We start from the raw sequence: 12,708 nt of genomic DNA on the forward strand, positions 1-12,708 counted from the left end.
TCTGCTAAGGCATTGTCCGCCCCCTGGATGTAGACCGCTCTGTAGGAAGGTGTTGTTACGAGCCGCCCAATCCCACACCTTCAGAGCTTCCTGGCAGAGGGAGGCCGATCCCGTGCCTCCCTGCTTGTTCACATAGTACATGGCGACCTGGTTGTCTGTGCGAATGAGGACAACCTGGTTGCGAAGGAGATGTTGAAAGGTCTGGAGAGCGTTGTAGATCGCCCTGAGTTCCAGGAGATTGATGTGGCACTGGCGGTCCGTGCTGGTCCAGTAACCCTGGGTGCGGAGGCTGTCCAGATGGGCCCCCCAGGCATAAGTCGACAAGTCGGTCGTGAGGACTTTCTGGTGTTGGGGGTGTGAAGTAACAAGCCTCTGGATTGGAGGAGAGCATCCACCAGCGAAGAGACTGTTGTAGGGCAGGAGTGACCCGGATGAGGCGAGTCAGAGGGTCGGACTTCTGGGACCACTGGGACGCCAGGGTCCATTGGGGAATCCTGAGGTGAAGTCTGGCAAGCGGAATCACGTGAACTGTAGAGGCCATGTGGCCTAGAAGGACCATCATTTGTCTCGCTGAGATGGACATGCGAGAGGATACTGAGTGGCAGAGATGAAGGAGAGCATCCCTGCGTGGGAGCGGGAGGAACGCTCTGAGTTGGGTAGTGTCCAGAATCGTTCCAATGAAGGGAAGAGTCTGGGAAGGTTGCAGGTGGGATTTGGGGAAGTTGATCTCGAATTCCAGATGCTGCAGTAACCAAATTGTCTTCTGGGTCGCGAGAGGGAATCCTTGATGAGCCAATCGTCTAGGTAAGGAAACACCTGGAGGCCATGGTTCCTGAGTGCTGCAGCCACCACAACCAGGAACTCCAGGTATGTTGTGAAGTGGAAGTTGTAGTTCAGAACTCTCGAGGCCATCATGGAGTTCTGGTGTTCTGGCCATCATGGAGTTCAGAACTCTCCTGCCGAATCGGTCCATGGTTTTTCCTTCTCTGCCAGGCGGGACAGCGTCGTAGACCTGGGAGGGATGGGATCGCTTCAATGATGACTCCACCAACAGGGACTGGTGAGAGAGTTGAGAGTTGTTGAACCCTTTGCGATGGACCGTGCGGTACCTGGTGTCCAGTTTACTCGGGACAGCAGGGACGGAGTAAGGTGTCTCGAGGCATCGAGCGAAGGTCTGGTCCAGAAGCTTGTGCAACGGAAGCTTAAGGGACTCAGCGGGTGGTTGAGGGAGGCGCATAGTCTCCAGGTATTCCTTTGAGAATTTGGAACCCTTGTCCAATGGTATGTCCATGTCCTCAGCCATCTGTCAGATGAACGAGGAGAAGGACAGTTGGTCTGCCATTGCCTGGCTCCGTGATGGGCTCGATGAGGTCGAGGCTTCTGGTTCCGCTGGGGACAGGGATCAAGATGGTGAGAAGGATCCCATTGTGTCCTTGAGTTCTGGCATCGGTGGAGGTGAATAGTCCAGGTATGCTTGTTTCCGCCGAGGCGAGGCGTGCCTAGATGAATGCCTCGAGGAATGCCTCGATCGGTGTCGAGAGGTTGGCCTCGATGGACGGGGTAAGGCAGGCTTCGTTGAGGCCTCCAGGTAGTGGATGGGGCTGGAAGCGGTCGATCGAAGCAAGGGTTGCTGCCGTAGAGGCTCGAATCCCGTCAGGGTGATCGGTTCCAATGGAGGCATTCGCAAAGACTCTGCTCCTTGCATTGAATGAATTGGCTCCAACGGAGGCACTCGCAAAGACTCTGCTCCTTGCATCGAGTGAATCGGCTCCAACGGAGGCACTCGCAAAGACTCTGCTCCTTGCATCGAGTGTATCAGTTCCAGAGGTGGCATGGGCAAAGACTCTGCTCCTTGCGATGCATGCATTGTTGCCAGACCAGACACTCACAGAGACTCTGCTCCCTGTTGAGAGTGTGTTCCCCAGTGAGGCACTGGAGGAGGCTCGACCTCACGGGAGGCCTCCGTGTACCCAGGCTGGATTTGGGAGAGAAGCTGAGGCCCCATCGTGGTAAAGAGCTCGATGAAGTGCTTCTGTAGCATGGTCTGGAACAAGGCCGGCAAGGATGGATCCGCATCTGAAATGGGAACACCTGCGCGGGCCTCGCGTTCCCTTGGAGCAGCGTGTGAGTGCTTGGACTTCGAGGCCTTGGGCACTTTCAACACGACTGGGGGAATGGGCTGCTGGGCTACCTGACCTGAGGAGGTTGAGGAAAGCATTGCAGCAGGCGCTGGAGTCTGAGCCGAGACAAACGAGGCGGGCTTGATGAGACTCGGCACCGCAGAGGTGGAAGACTGTGGGGTTGCGGATGATGTCGAAGGTGCGGGTCCCTTTGAGGTCGACGGCTCCGTCGAGGACTCCATGAAGAGCGATTCCCACAGGACGCAAAGGCACTTGAAAGCACATGCAATGAGTGTGGAGCAAGGTCGGCACGATTTCGGGATGTGTTCAGGCCCAAGACACCGAACACAGTGTCGATGAGGGTCCGTTAGCGAAATCGCGCGCTGGCACTCGTCACACTTTTTAAAACCGGTGATAGGCCGGGACATAGGCTGAAAAAGCTCCGCCGCAAGATCAAAGCCGCGGGGCTGCGGCCACGTGGCCTGCCCGGTCGAACGGTATGAAGAAATGTTTTTGTTTTAAACAATAAAACACGATGAAAACCAGCGATTACATAAGAACATAAGTGTTGCCTCTGCCGGGTCAGACCAGGGGTCCATCGTGCCCGGCAGTCCGCTCCCGCGGCGGCCCCCCAGGTCCACGACCTGAAAGTGATTCCTACCTAACCTAAAATATCCATACCCTATTCGCTCAATGTACGGTAAACCTCTATCTGTACCCTGTTATCCCCTTTGCTTCCAGGAAGTCATCCAGTCCCTTTTTGAACCCCAGAATTGTACTCTGTCTTATTACCTCTCCCGGAAGCGCGTTCCAGGTGTCCACCACCCTCTGAGTGAAGAAGAACCGCCTTGCATTCGTTGTGAATCTGTCTCCTTAGAAGCGAAGGAACTTTGCACAGAGAGTCGAAGATGGACTTCTTGGCTCCGTGGAAAAGTAAGAACTGAGGAGACACGCCCGGTGCATCGGGCGGGAAGGCACTCGCGCATGCGCGGTGCGGGCGACTCGAAACTTCGAGTTTTCTTCAAAGAAGCATCCGCATCGGGGCTCCGTTGGATCACGTCACCCATTAGTGAGAATACCTGCCTGCTTTGTCCTGGGATAATGAGCATAACCAGACTTCCTGCGAGAAGCAGTTAAAAGCAAAATATAGAATAGGTTAAAATTCCTCTTTACTAATTAGGTAGTTATGCAATATGGAATGTTCCCTGTAAGAGCATGCCTAACAAAATAAAATTTGCTTCAAATCAATTGTTTTCAAACAATGAGAGCCACAGATTTGACTAAGTTTATTCTTGATCTGTGAAGTTAATATGTATTTTGCAAAATTAAAATGGAGAGACCAAAAACAATATAATACTCTGCCACTCACTGTTCCCCCATCTCAGTATCAAGAACTTGTGTACTGACTTCATCCTACCATGCACACTTGCTCTCAGAGAAATCCAGAATAAGACTCCATACATACCAATTAAATTCCGAGCAAGTTCAGCAGCAATATCGCAGATTTTCTTTCTCATATTTGTCTGATTCTCTACTTGAATGGCTAAGAGCAGCTCTGTTTTGATGGCAGTTTGTATATTAAGTGGAAGAGAAGGGTAGACTTCCTCAAATGAGGAAGACAAGAGTCGCCGTAAAAGGACAGCAGCCATTTGTCTTGCCTACGGAATAAAAAAAATTATCCACATTACCAAGAATTGTCTGAAATAAACAAACAAGAATTGTCTGAAATAAACAAACATTCACCACGTGGTGCCATAAGTCACCTCACTGAAATGTGAATAGAATAAAGACTTACTTTTTCACAGATTTTCAGAGATCACAGACACAATTTTGTAAGACAAGGTTACTTTGCCATTTCACATTTGTGCAATTTGTTTGGTGGAGATTGGGGTGTCAATAGACTGAGGAGGAATGAATGAAAATGAGGCTGTTAACTTTTCTAACCCAATGCAACTGCAGCAGGAAAGAAAGCTAACTCTTTTTCACCACCTCAGAACTGGCAGTAAATTTCTCACATTGACTGCCTTTGCTTATACTCCAAACTGGGCTGTGACAACTGCGGTAAACAAGATGGTACCCTCTCCACTAGCTCCCAATGGTTCAATGTGGCAGCGTGATCCCAGTCCAATTACAGACTTGCAGATAAACAGGATGGAATTTCTACACCGGCCCTCAAAGAATATCAGCAAGTATTGTACAAAATTAAAGCAGATACCGGGGCAATATGATTGGAATTGGTAGCCCTGGTGGCAGACCTCTCTGGGGAAATTCAGGAACTTGGTCATCGTGTCAAAACAGTAGAACAACATATGGAAGAGCATGCTGAGGTTTTGACAGGCCTGGAGACTCGCTGGCAGGAATATCAAATCCAAGAGTCCTTCATACTTGAAAAAGTTGAGGACCTGGAAAACAGGAACCACAGATTTAATATCCAAGTGAGAGATATACCTGAAACACTTGTATACACTGATGCAGAGTCAGCGATTCAGAAAGTAGTGGTCTCTGTATTATCTACTGAACAGCCTACTCTTCAACCCAGTGAGGTCTTGCTGATCCAAACCTATAGGGCATTGGTGTCTTCCCCCCAAAAAAACCAAATACTGTATAAGGATATTATAGCTTGCTTTGCAGACTATAAAATGAAAGAGCAATTTGCCAAGGCCTACAGCTCTTTTCTCCTAAGTGGGACTGTAAAAAAAGGCAGGGATTCTCCCTCAGTAATGATATTATATATCACTGGACAGCAGAAGGTGCTGACCCAGTAGTGCGTAAACTACAGGTCTCAGAATGCACTGGGCTCAGCAGTCCTGATGAGTCACAGAAGCAGTCCTCAAGCAGGGAGAATATATGCTTGAGCCTGGGATCAGTTCCCTGAGCAAGGGAGAATAACTTCTGATTTTTCCCTAGACATCAGCTGAGGGAAGAGCTGTGGGAAAAGGACTGATACCTGTAACTACTTGGCTAAGGTAAGCCAAGCTTAACTGTTTGTAAAGTGTGAGGCAAACTAAAAGAATAAAAAAGTGTTTTGTTATGAACTGGTGTTTGGTCCCAACCTTTCTTGAGTACACAGGCTAGCTTGCCACATGAAGCTAGTATATTACATATGGTGTTTCTGCCTGGTTGTTTTTAGCTTCTGCTGCAGAGAAGCTAACTAGGGGTCTGAAGAGGCTGGGGACCTCAATACAGAAAAGGTTTTTGGGAAAAACCTGAGGGAAGCTCCGGCTACAAAGATAGTTAGGGACATCATAACAGGTATATAGGGATGGATAAGCAGGATTTTATTTAGGTTATTTGCTTTGAGTACCGCTTTAACCAAGACAGAGAGAAAAAGGAAATTGATGATAGGCTTAATTAATCCACTATGGATACCTGTTCAGCCAGCAGCCCTTCCGTGCATTTCAAGCTTTGAAGAAGGGAAAACTGTCCTAATTACCTCATTGTTTACACCTGGAGATAGCTACACCAGGGCTCTAGAGAGAGAGAGAAAAAAAAATAAAGCTGCTTTGGGAACAGGATTTGCTGGAAATCCTGGAGTGGTTTTATTAAATAAAAAGCAGTGGAATTCCTGGAGTGAAATGCTGTGTTTTAAAAGTCAGTACTTCAAGTTATACTGGGAAGAGACCAGAAGCAGAGACTCCAGAATGGGTAACTGGGAGGACTACACAGAAGGGGTCCAAAACCCACGTCCAGATCTAGCAACTGAGCTAGAACAGACTAAACACCAAATTAAAGACTTATTGGAACACCAGCTATATGCTGTTGAATATGTAGCCAAATTAAGGAAGAAAAAGGAACACCCTCCAGGGTCAACTGCTAATGATGGAAAACCAGCTGCTGAATCAGAAGGAAAAAAATAGAAGAAAGTGAAAGCACACTGCAGAGCTTAGAGGCAGAAACTGCCAAACCCTGGGTAGATCAAAAGTCTTAAGGTAATAAAGGAGAGAGTACCCAGTCCCAGGAGAGAGATGGGGCAATTGAAAGCCAAGATATGAGAGCTGGTGAATGTTAAAGCAGAAGCAGAAAGCAGAGGATGTTATCCAGCTGCAGGAGCAGGTAACCTACATGACTTTCGAGTTCTTGGCTGAAGCCATTAAGTCCATAGTTGGCCTGCCCCAACAACGCACAATGAGTTGAAACGCTCTCTGCAAGAGAAACTTTTCTCCCAGGTCCAGGACTTGGCAACTTAGAAAGTCGGCTTGCACATCTTCCACTCCAGCCATGTGCGCTGCGAAAAGAGCCTAAAGTGTAGCTCTGCCCACTGGAATAACATCAGAGCTTCCCAATTCAAGTGCACACTTATGGTATCTCCCTGTCGAAACACCCTTACTGCTTTTCCTTCCACTCTTAATGCCAAATGTATGGCTCAGAGCTCTAGACAGTTGACCGACCACCCCTTTTAATAGGGAATCAACTGGCCCTGGATGGAGCAATGAGCACCCCAGCCTTAAAGACTGGCATCGGGTCATAAGAGTAATCGATTCCATGATTTAAAGAGGCATGCCCTGCACCACAGCTTTTCCCTGAATCTACCAGCGCAGGCTGCTCCATGCTGATTCCATCCAGGGAAGGGGCATCTGAAGGGGATGATGCTGAAGGGACCTCTGAGACAGGAGGGATTTATGTAGGAGGTTGCATGTGCACCCTGACCCAGGGCATAACCTCCAGGGAGGTTGCCATTGACCTGGAAGATGGGTTCGGGGGGCACTAAGAGATCCATGATCTGTTTCTGGAGCTTCTGTCTGCGTGATTCGGGAAGAAAAACACATCCTTGGATTGTGTCGAATTTAACTCCCAAATATTCTAACATATGAGATGGTTGAAGCTGACTCTATTTGAAACTGATGATCCAGCCCAGGCACTACAGAAGAGACACTACCATCTCCACTGCTTGCATGCACTCAAGCCGGGACAGAGCTTTGATTAACTAGTCATCCAGATAGACGAACTTGGACCTCCATCCTGCAGAGATGTGCCACTACTACTACCATCACCTTGATGAAGATGGGGGGGGGGGGCTTTGCCAACCCAAATGGGAGGGCTGCAAACTGGAACAAGAAACAAAAAAGTCTATTTTGTGTACCTCCCATATGATGTCCAGCACCCATTGATCTGAGGAGATCCGTTCCCATTCCTGAAGGAACACCGACAACCAATTTCCAATACGAGGAGGTGCGATTGAAGTTCTGGCATCATTGAGACTTCTTGGAGGCAGGGCTAGTGCGAGAATCTGAAGCCTGCTGGCATTTGGGGTTGCTATAGCATTGTCTGTAGTGTTGGGAATATCTCTGGGCAGTTCGCTTGCAGAAATAAAACTGTACGGGGCTCTGTGTTCCTCAGCTAAATGGGAGGAGCAGAAAAAAAAAAGTGTGTGCATGACCTGGTTCCAAGTTTATTAATTTCTTGTTATACCGTCTATCCGAAGTATCCAGACAGTTTACAAAATAGTTAATACAGTAAAAGATTAAAAATGTAATCTAAAACACTGAGGGGGGTTGAAAGACAGACTTGTCTGACATGAGTCCAGGAGGGAAGTGAAAAGAGGGATGTAAAGTTAAAATAGAAATAAAAGGGTATGGGGAAGGGAAGGTTTTTTTGGGGGGGGGGGTTCTTATGGTGTGAGAAGGTTATCCCACAATGAAAATGTCTTGAAATAAGAATGTTTTTAACTTAGATTTAAAATACTGGTAAAGGTGATTCTGAGTTCATGGGGCACTGCATTTCATAATGTCAGGGCCATAACAGAGAAAATTGATTTATGGGTTGTATCATAGAAGATTTCACAAATAGGAGGGATTACCAGAAGATTAGAGTTGGATCTTAGCATTCTTGAAGAGGATTAAGGAATAAGTTTATCAATGAATGCAGGGGAGTTTGAGAGTCTTGTTTTAAAGGTGAGTAGGAGCAATTTGTAGGTGATCTGATGGAAAATAGCTAGCTAATGTGCATTTCAGAGCAGGGGAGTTACGTGATCATATTTTTTTTACTTTATGGATAAGTTTTATGGCAGTGTTGTGAAGAATTTGTAGTCTGCGGATTTCTTTTTGTGTCGAACCTTCATATAAGGAATTGCAGTAGTCAAGTTGGGAAATAAGAGAGAATAAGGATGTTTAGAGAAGGAGGGTCTAGAAGAGTTGAAATAGAGCAGATCATTTTTAGTTTGTGGATTGAGATAAAATACCTATCATATTGACTCCGGAGGATAAGGAATAAGGAATTAGAGCTTAAGTGGGATTTGAATCATTGATTTACAGCTCACTGCACTATTAGGCTACTCCTCAGACTTTCTATCCCTGCACAGCATAAAAGACGGCACCAGCATGTAACCTGAAAGATGACCGAGCCTATGCAGGTAAAAGAAAGCTGGATTATAGCAAGACTTAATTGCCATAGGAGACAGACACCACAGGCAGCCCATGCAGATGATACCTGCACAGGATTTCTGTGATGTGAACTTTAAGCCTACACAGGACACTATAGTCCCATAGCACTAGCCAAAGGCAGTGACACAAACTAAAAAAAACATCTAAACTTCTGCCTAGAAGTTCAGTTGAAGCCTTAAGAATGATGTTAGAACTAAACCAAAACAGCATAAAACTAGGCCAAAAACTCCAGAAGGAAGAGTTGCATCTGCTATCACATTAAGGAGAGAATTAGCAAATGTAGATGAGCACTACTAGCTAACAAAACCAAGCAGTGCAAAAGTGCAGTACCTGTACAGGTGAGACACCTCATTGAACTGCCAACTGGAATGGACAGACTCAGACAGAAAATGCGCTCAATAAGTTACTTTGATGAGGATAATTGTATTAAGCAGAATATAAGGGGGGAGGGCCCATAACTAATATGCATTAGATACACTTTTAGTTAAGACTTTAAAAGACACTAATGTAGCTGAATAATAGAAATCCTTCACACACAGCAAAGTATAAACAGCAGAATTTGCAGAGTACATATTTTTACTTCATAGAAGATATTTTGGTTTAATGCAGGGGTCCCCAAAGTCCCTCCTTGAGGGCCGAATCCAGTCGGGTTTTCAGGATTTCCTCAATGAATATGCATGAGATGTGCATGCACTGCTTTCAATGCATATTCATTGAGGAAATCCTGAAAACCCGGCTGGATTCTGCCCTCAAGGAGGAACTTTGGGGACCCCTGGTTTAATGTCTGGAACAAGATGTTGGAGCCATGGCAGTGGGTCCCTGAAAATGAGCTAAAAGTCACACTAACATAGTTGTTTATAAAAACATATTTTTTTTCCAGTAGTTGTTTACAGTTTAGGAGAAAACCAAATCTGTTTATATGAACGAGATATTTGCAATAGAATAGAACATGTCTGCACAGTCAGCATGACCTCAGCATGTTGTCCACTTCCTTCTATTGCTGACAAGAGGTGGAACGAATAGCATGTGATGAGTTAAGTCACTGTTGCTAAGGAAATTACTAACGAAGTAAAATTAAGAGCAAACCATGTGATTTTAATAAAAACCAATAGAATATTTGTAAATTTATTTATTTAAAAAATTTCTATACCACATACAACTATGCAGTTTCCATATCACATACATAAAATCTTGCTTCCCTCCGATCACATATAACAAAGACATGTCAAGACAACATTGTTAATCGTCCCTGTTATAATAGAGATAGAGCACAAATTCAATCAATTCAGAAGTACAAACAAGCTTTAAATCATACATCGATGTCAGAAAAATTCTAAAATTATCAACTGAAATATATCTTAGCATAAGACAGCATTGGCAAATAATTGAATTTTCAGCATTTTCTTAAAATTTATCCTCCCCACACAAAACCGCAGGATACCAGGCAAGGCATTCCATAGTTGTACGCCAGCCACAGATATCATTGATGCTCCGATCTTAGCATAAATAGTCGACATTCTACCCTCCAAACTTAATTTCATCCCATTTACAAACTCTCTTCTCGAATTGTGATTGGAAGATGTACCACCTACGTATGTTTAATAATAAATTAATTAATGATGTCAATTTCCAATAAAAATAACCAGTAATTGGTAATACGATGAGACTTTTGACTGTGGGCTTACTAACTTTAGTAAATAGTCAAATTCTTCTCAAAGCTTTGACTATTTTAACCACATGTGTGTGAAATTTCTTTCTCTGATCTCCCCTGAGATAGAATTAAGAACTGAGGACTATATGGAATAATTAGGAGGCAGGTATGTAGCCTGTCTATATATTTATTGCAACCAAACAACTTTTTTATTTTAAACATTAGAAATAAGCAAATACAAAACAGACAGCAAAATCATGCTCACCACAGACAGAGACATCCAAGTGATCAGCCAAAAGAAAACCACCAACACTGAAGAAGCTGATGGTGAGAAAAATAAAACCAGCCCTCCCAAAAACACCTTAGAGTAGAAAATTGCCAATTTGAAAATCAAAATACTGGAAAGGCAGCAACGGCATAATTCTTTTTTACTATTTTCAAAACTTTAACATGGTCGCTAAACCAGTTCCAGCCAGTTTACCGTTCATGTATTTTAGTGGCAGATTAACAAAACGGCTTACCGTGGTCTTTTCCAGGCTTCCTAGCAGTCTCTGACTCTGCCATGCAAATGTATTACAACAAGGTCATTAATATTTAAATGAGCACTCTGGGTGATTCTATATTATTGCCAAGTGATTTCCTAACCTCACTGTCCTACATTTGCAAGCAAAACGTTCCAGCTGGTCTGAACTGTACTAGCCTTACTTTTTGTTCAGTGCCTGAGCACTAATTGGCTTAGGCATTGACAGGAAAGTAAGGCTTGACAGCTTAGACCTGCAAGAAAATTTTGCCACCGTCAATCAACACCCCCCCCCCCCCCCCACAGTGGAAGGGATGCCCACTCTCTCCCAGTACTGCCGTTAAGCAAACCCTCACTCAACACACACACACCCCGGTACTGCCATTAAGCAAACCACCACACACACACACATTCCCCCTGAAACCCATCTATGGACCTCTTAGGGATCCACTGATCCAGGTTAAGAACCCCCCTATAAAAGCACCTAATCCACCAAGCCACCTGCTCAGACCCAGGAGATTCATAATGCTTTATAGAAAGAATTTTTGTAATATACCTCCTCAGCAGCAGCAGCATTCCTGATGGACTGCAGAAGGAATGTAATCTTAGATGGACCTGGTATGTTCTCATAGGTTTCCTATAAGAGAGGAAAGGAAAACTGATATTGGTCATCAGTGTAATATAGCAGCTATAAACCTTAAGAAATACATTTTTTAGCTGTAAAAAGAATGACAAGCTGGATTTACAATGAGGTGGAGGAGAAAAGGGAAGATAAGAACCAGATGATCCAAATGCAACCAATGGCAGTCTCTATTATAAAAGTAAAAGAACTGTTGAAAGTGGTGTATATAAGAAATAAAATTTTTTTTAACTTTCAAGCTTGAAAACTACATTTACTGAATTTATTTTCATATTTACTGAATTTATTTTCATATTCTTTGCAAGCATCAACACCTCATTAGAAAGACAAGGGGAGCTGCTCTCCAAAAGAAATTAGGTAGCAGGTAGAAAGCAACTTGGATAGGGAAAACAAGTGCTGAATGTGATATCAGATATGTCATGTCAAAAATTAGTAATATACCCCTACTGAACACGTACTAAATGCATGTTATGTCTTAGCATAGCCATACTGGGTCTTAGAATAGTCATACTGGGTCAGTCAATGGCCCATCTAGCCCAGTATCCTGTTTCAAACAGTAGCCAATCCAGATTGCAAGTACCTGTCAGAATCCTAAATACTAGTAGTAGCAGCCTTCTATACCAGTGTTTCTCAACCTGCGGTACGCGTATCCCAGGGGTACGTGGGCTGGCCACCGCCTTGAATCTCTTCCTGCCTGCCCCCCGCACTGAAGCTACCGCTGCTGATTCCTCCCTGCTCTCAACACGCTCCATTCCCACCCCCACCAGCAGTTTCATCAGGGACGGGCCAGGCGCGTGCAGCGACTGCACTTGGCCAGCCCACAAGCCTTCTCTCCCCCCTTGTCAATTCTGATGTCAGAGAGAAGGTTCCATGCCAGCCAGAAGTGACTGGCTGGCCCGAAACCTTCTCGCTGACGTCAGAATTGACATCAGGGGAAAGGCTTGTGGGCTGGCCGCGTGCAGTTGCTGCACACACCTGGCCCATCCATGTTGCTGCTGTGGTGGCGGTGGGAGGAATGGAATGTGTCAGGTGGCAGGGTTGGCTTCGGGGGTGGGGTGGGAAGGCAAAGAGAGAGGAAGCATAGAAGTGATATTGAAAGCCATGGGAGGAGATTAGTGCACCGAGGGAGTGGGTATATATCAGTGGTCTCAAACTCAAACCCTTTGCAGGGCCACATTTTGGATTTGTAGGTACTTGGAGGACCTCAGAAAAAATAGTTACTGTCTTATTAAAGAAATGACAATTCTGCATGAGGTAAAACTCTTTATAGTTTATAAATCTTTCCTTTTGGCTAAGTCTTAATAATAATATTGTAATTTATAGTTAAAGAGACATATGATCAAGAAACTGTTATATTTTACTTTTGTGATTATGATCACACATACCAAGGGCCTCAA

General features: G+C 45.0%; 1 protein-coding gene across 1 annotated transcript in view; it reads right to left on the reverse strand.

The window, feature by feature from the left end:
- The window catches only part of IPO5 (importin 5), a 387,223-nt gene that overhangs the window by 366,679 nt on the left and 7,836 nt on the right, over nucleotides 1-12,708 (reverse strand). Inside the window, exons 2-3 of the mRNA XM_033948411.1 lie at nucleotides 11,228-11,308; nucleotides 3,586-3,778 (exon numbers count right to left, since the gene is read on the reverse strand). Coding sequence (XP_033804302.1) covers nucleotides 3,586-3,778; nucleotides 11,228-11,308 — 274 coding nt within the window. The remainder of the gene's footprint in view (nucleotides 1-3,585; nucleotides 3,779-11,227; nucleotides 11,309-12,708) is intronic.

The sequence above is a fragment of the Geotrypetes seraphini genome, chromosome 6, assembly GCF_902459505.1.
Source record: "Geotrypetes seraphini chromosome 6, aGeoSer1.1, whole genome shotgun sequence".
NCBI classification, from domain to species: Eukaryota; Metazoa; Chordata; class Amphibia; order Gymnophiona; family Dermophiidae; genus Geotrypetes; species Geotrypetes seraphini.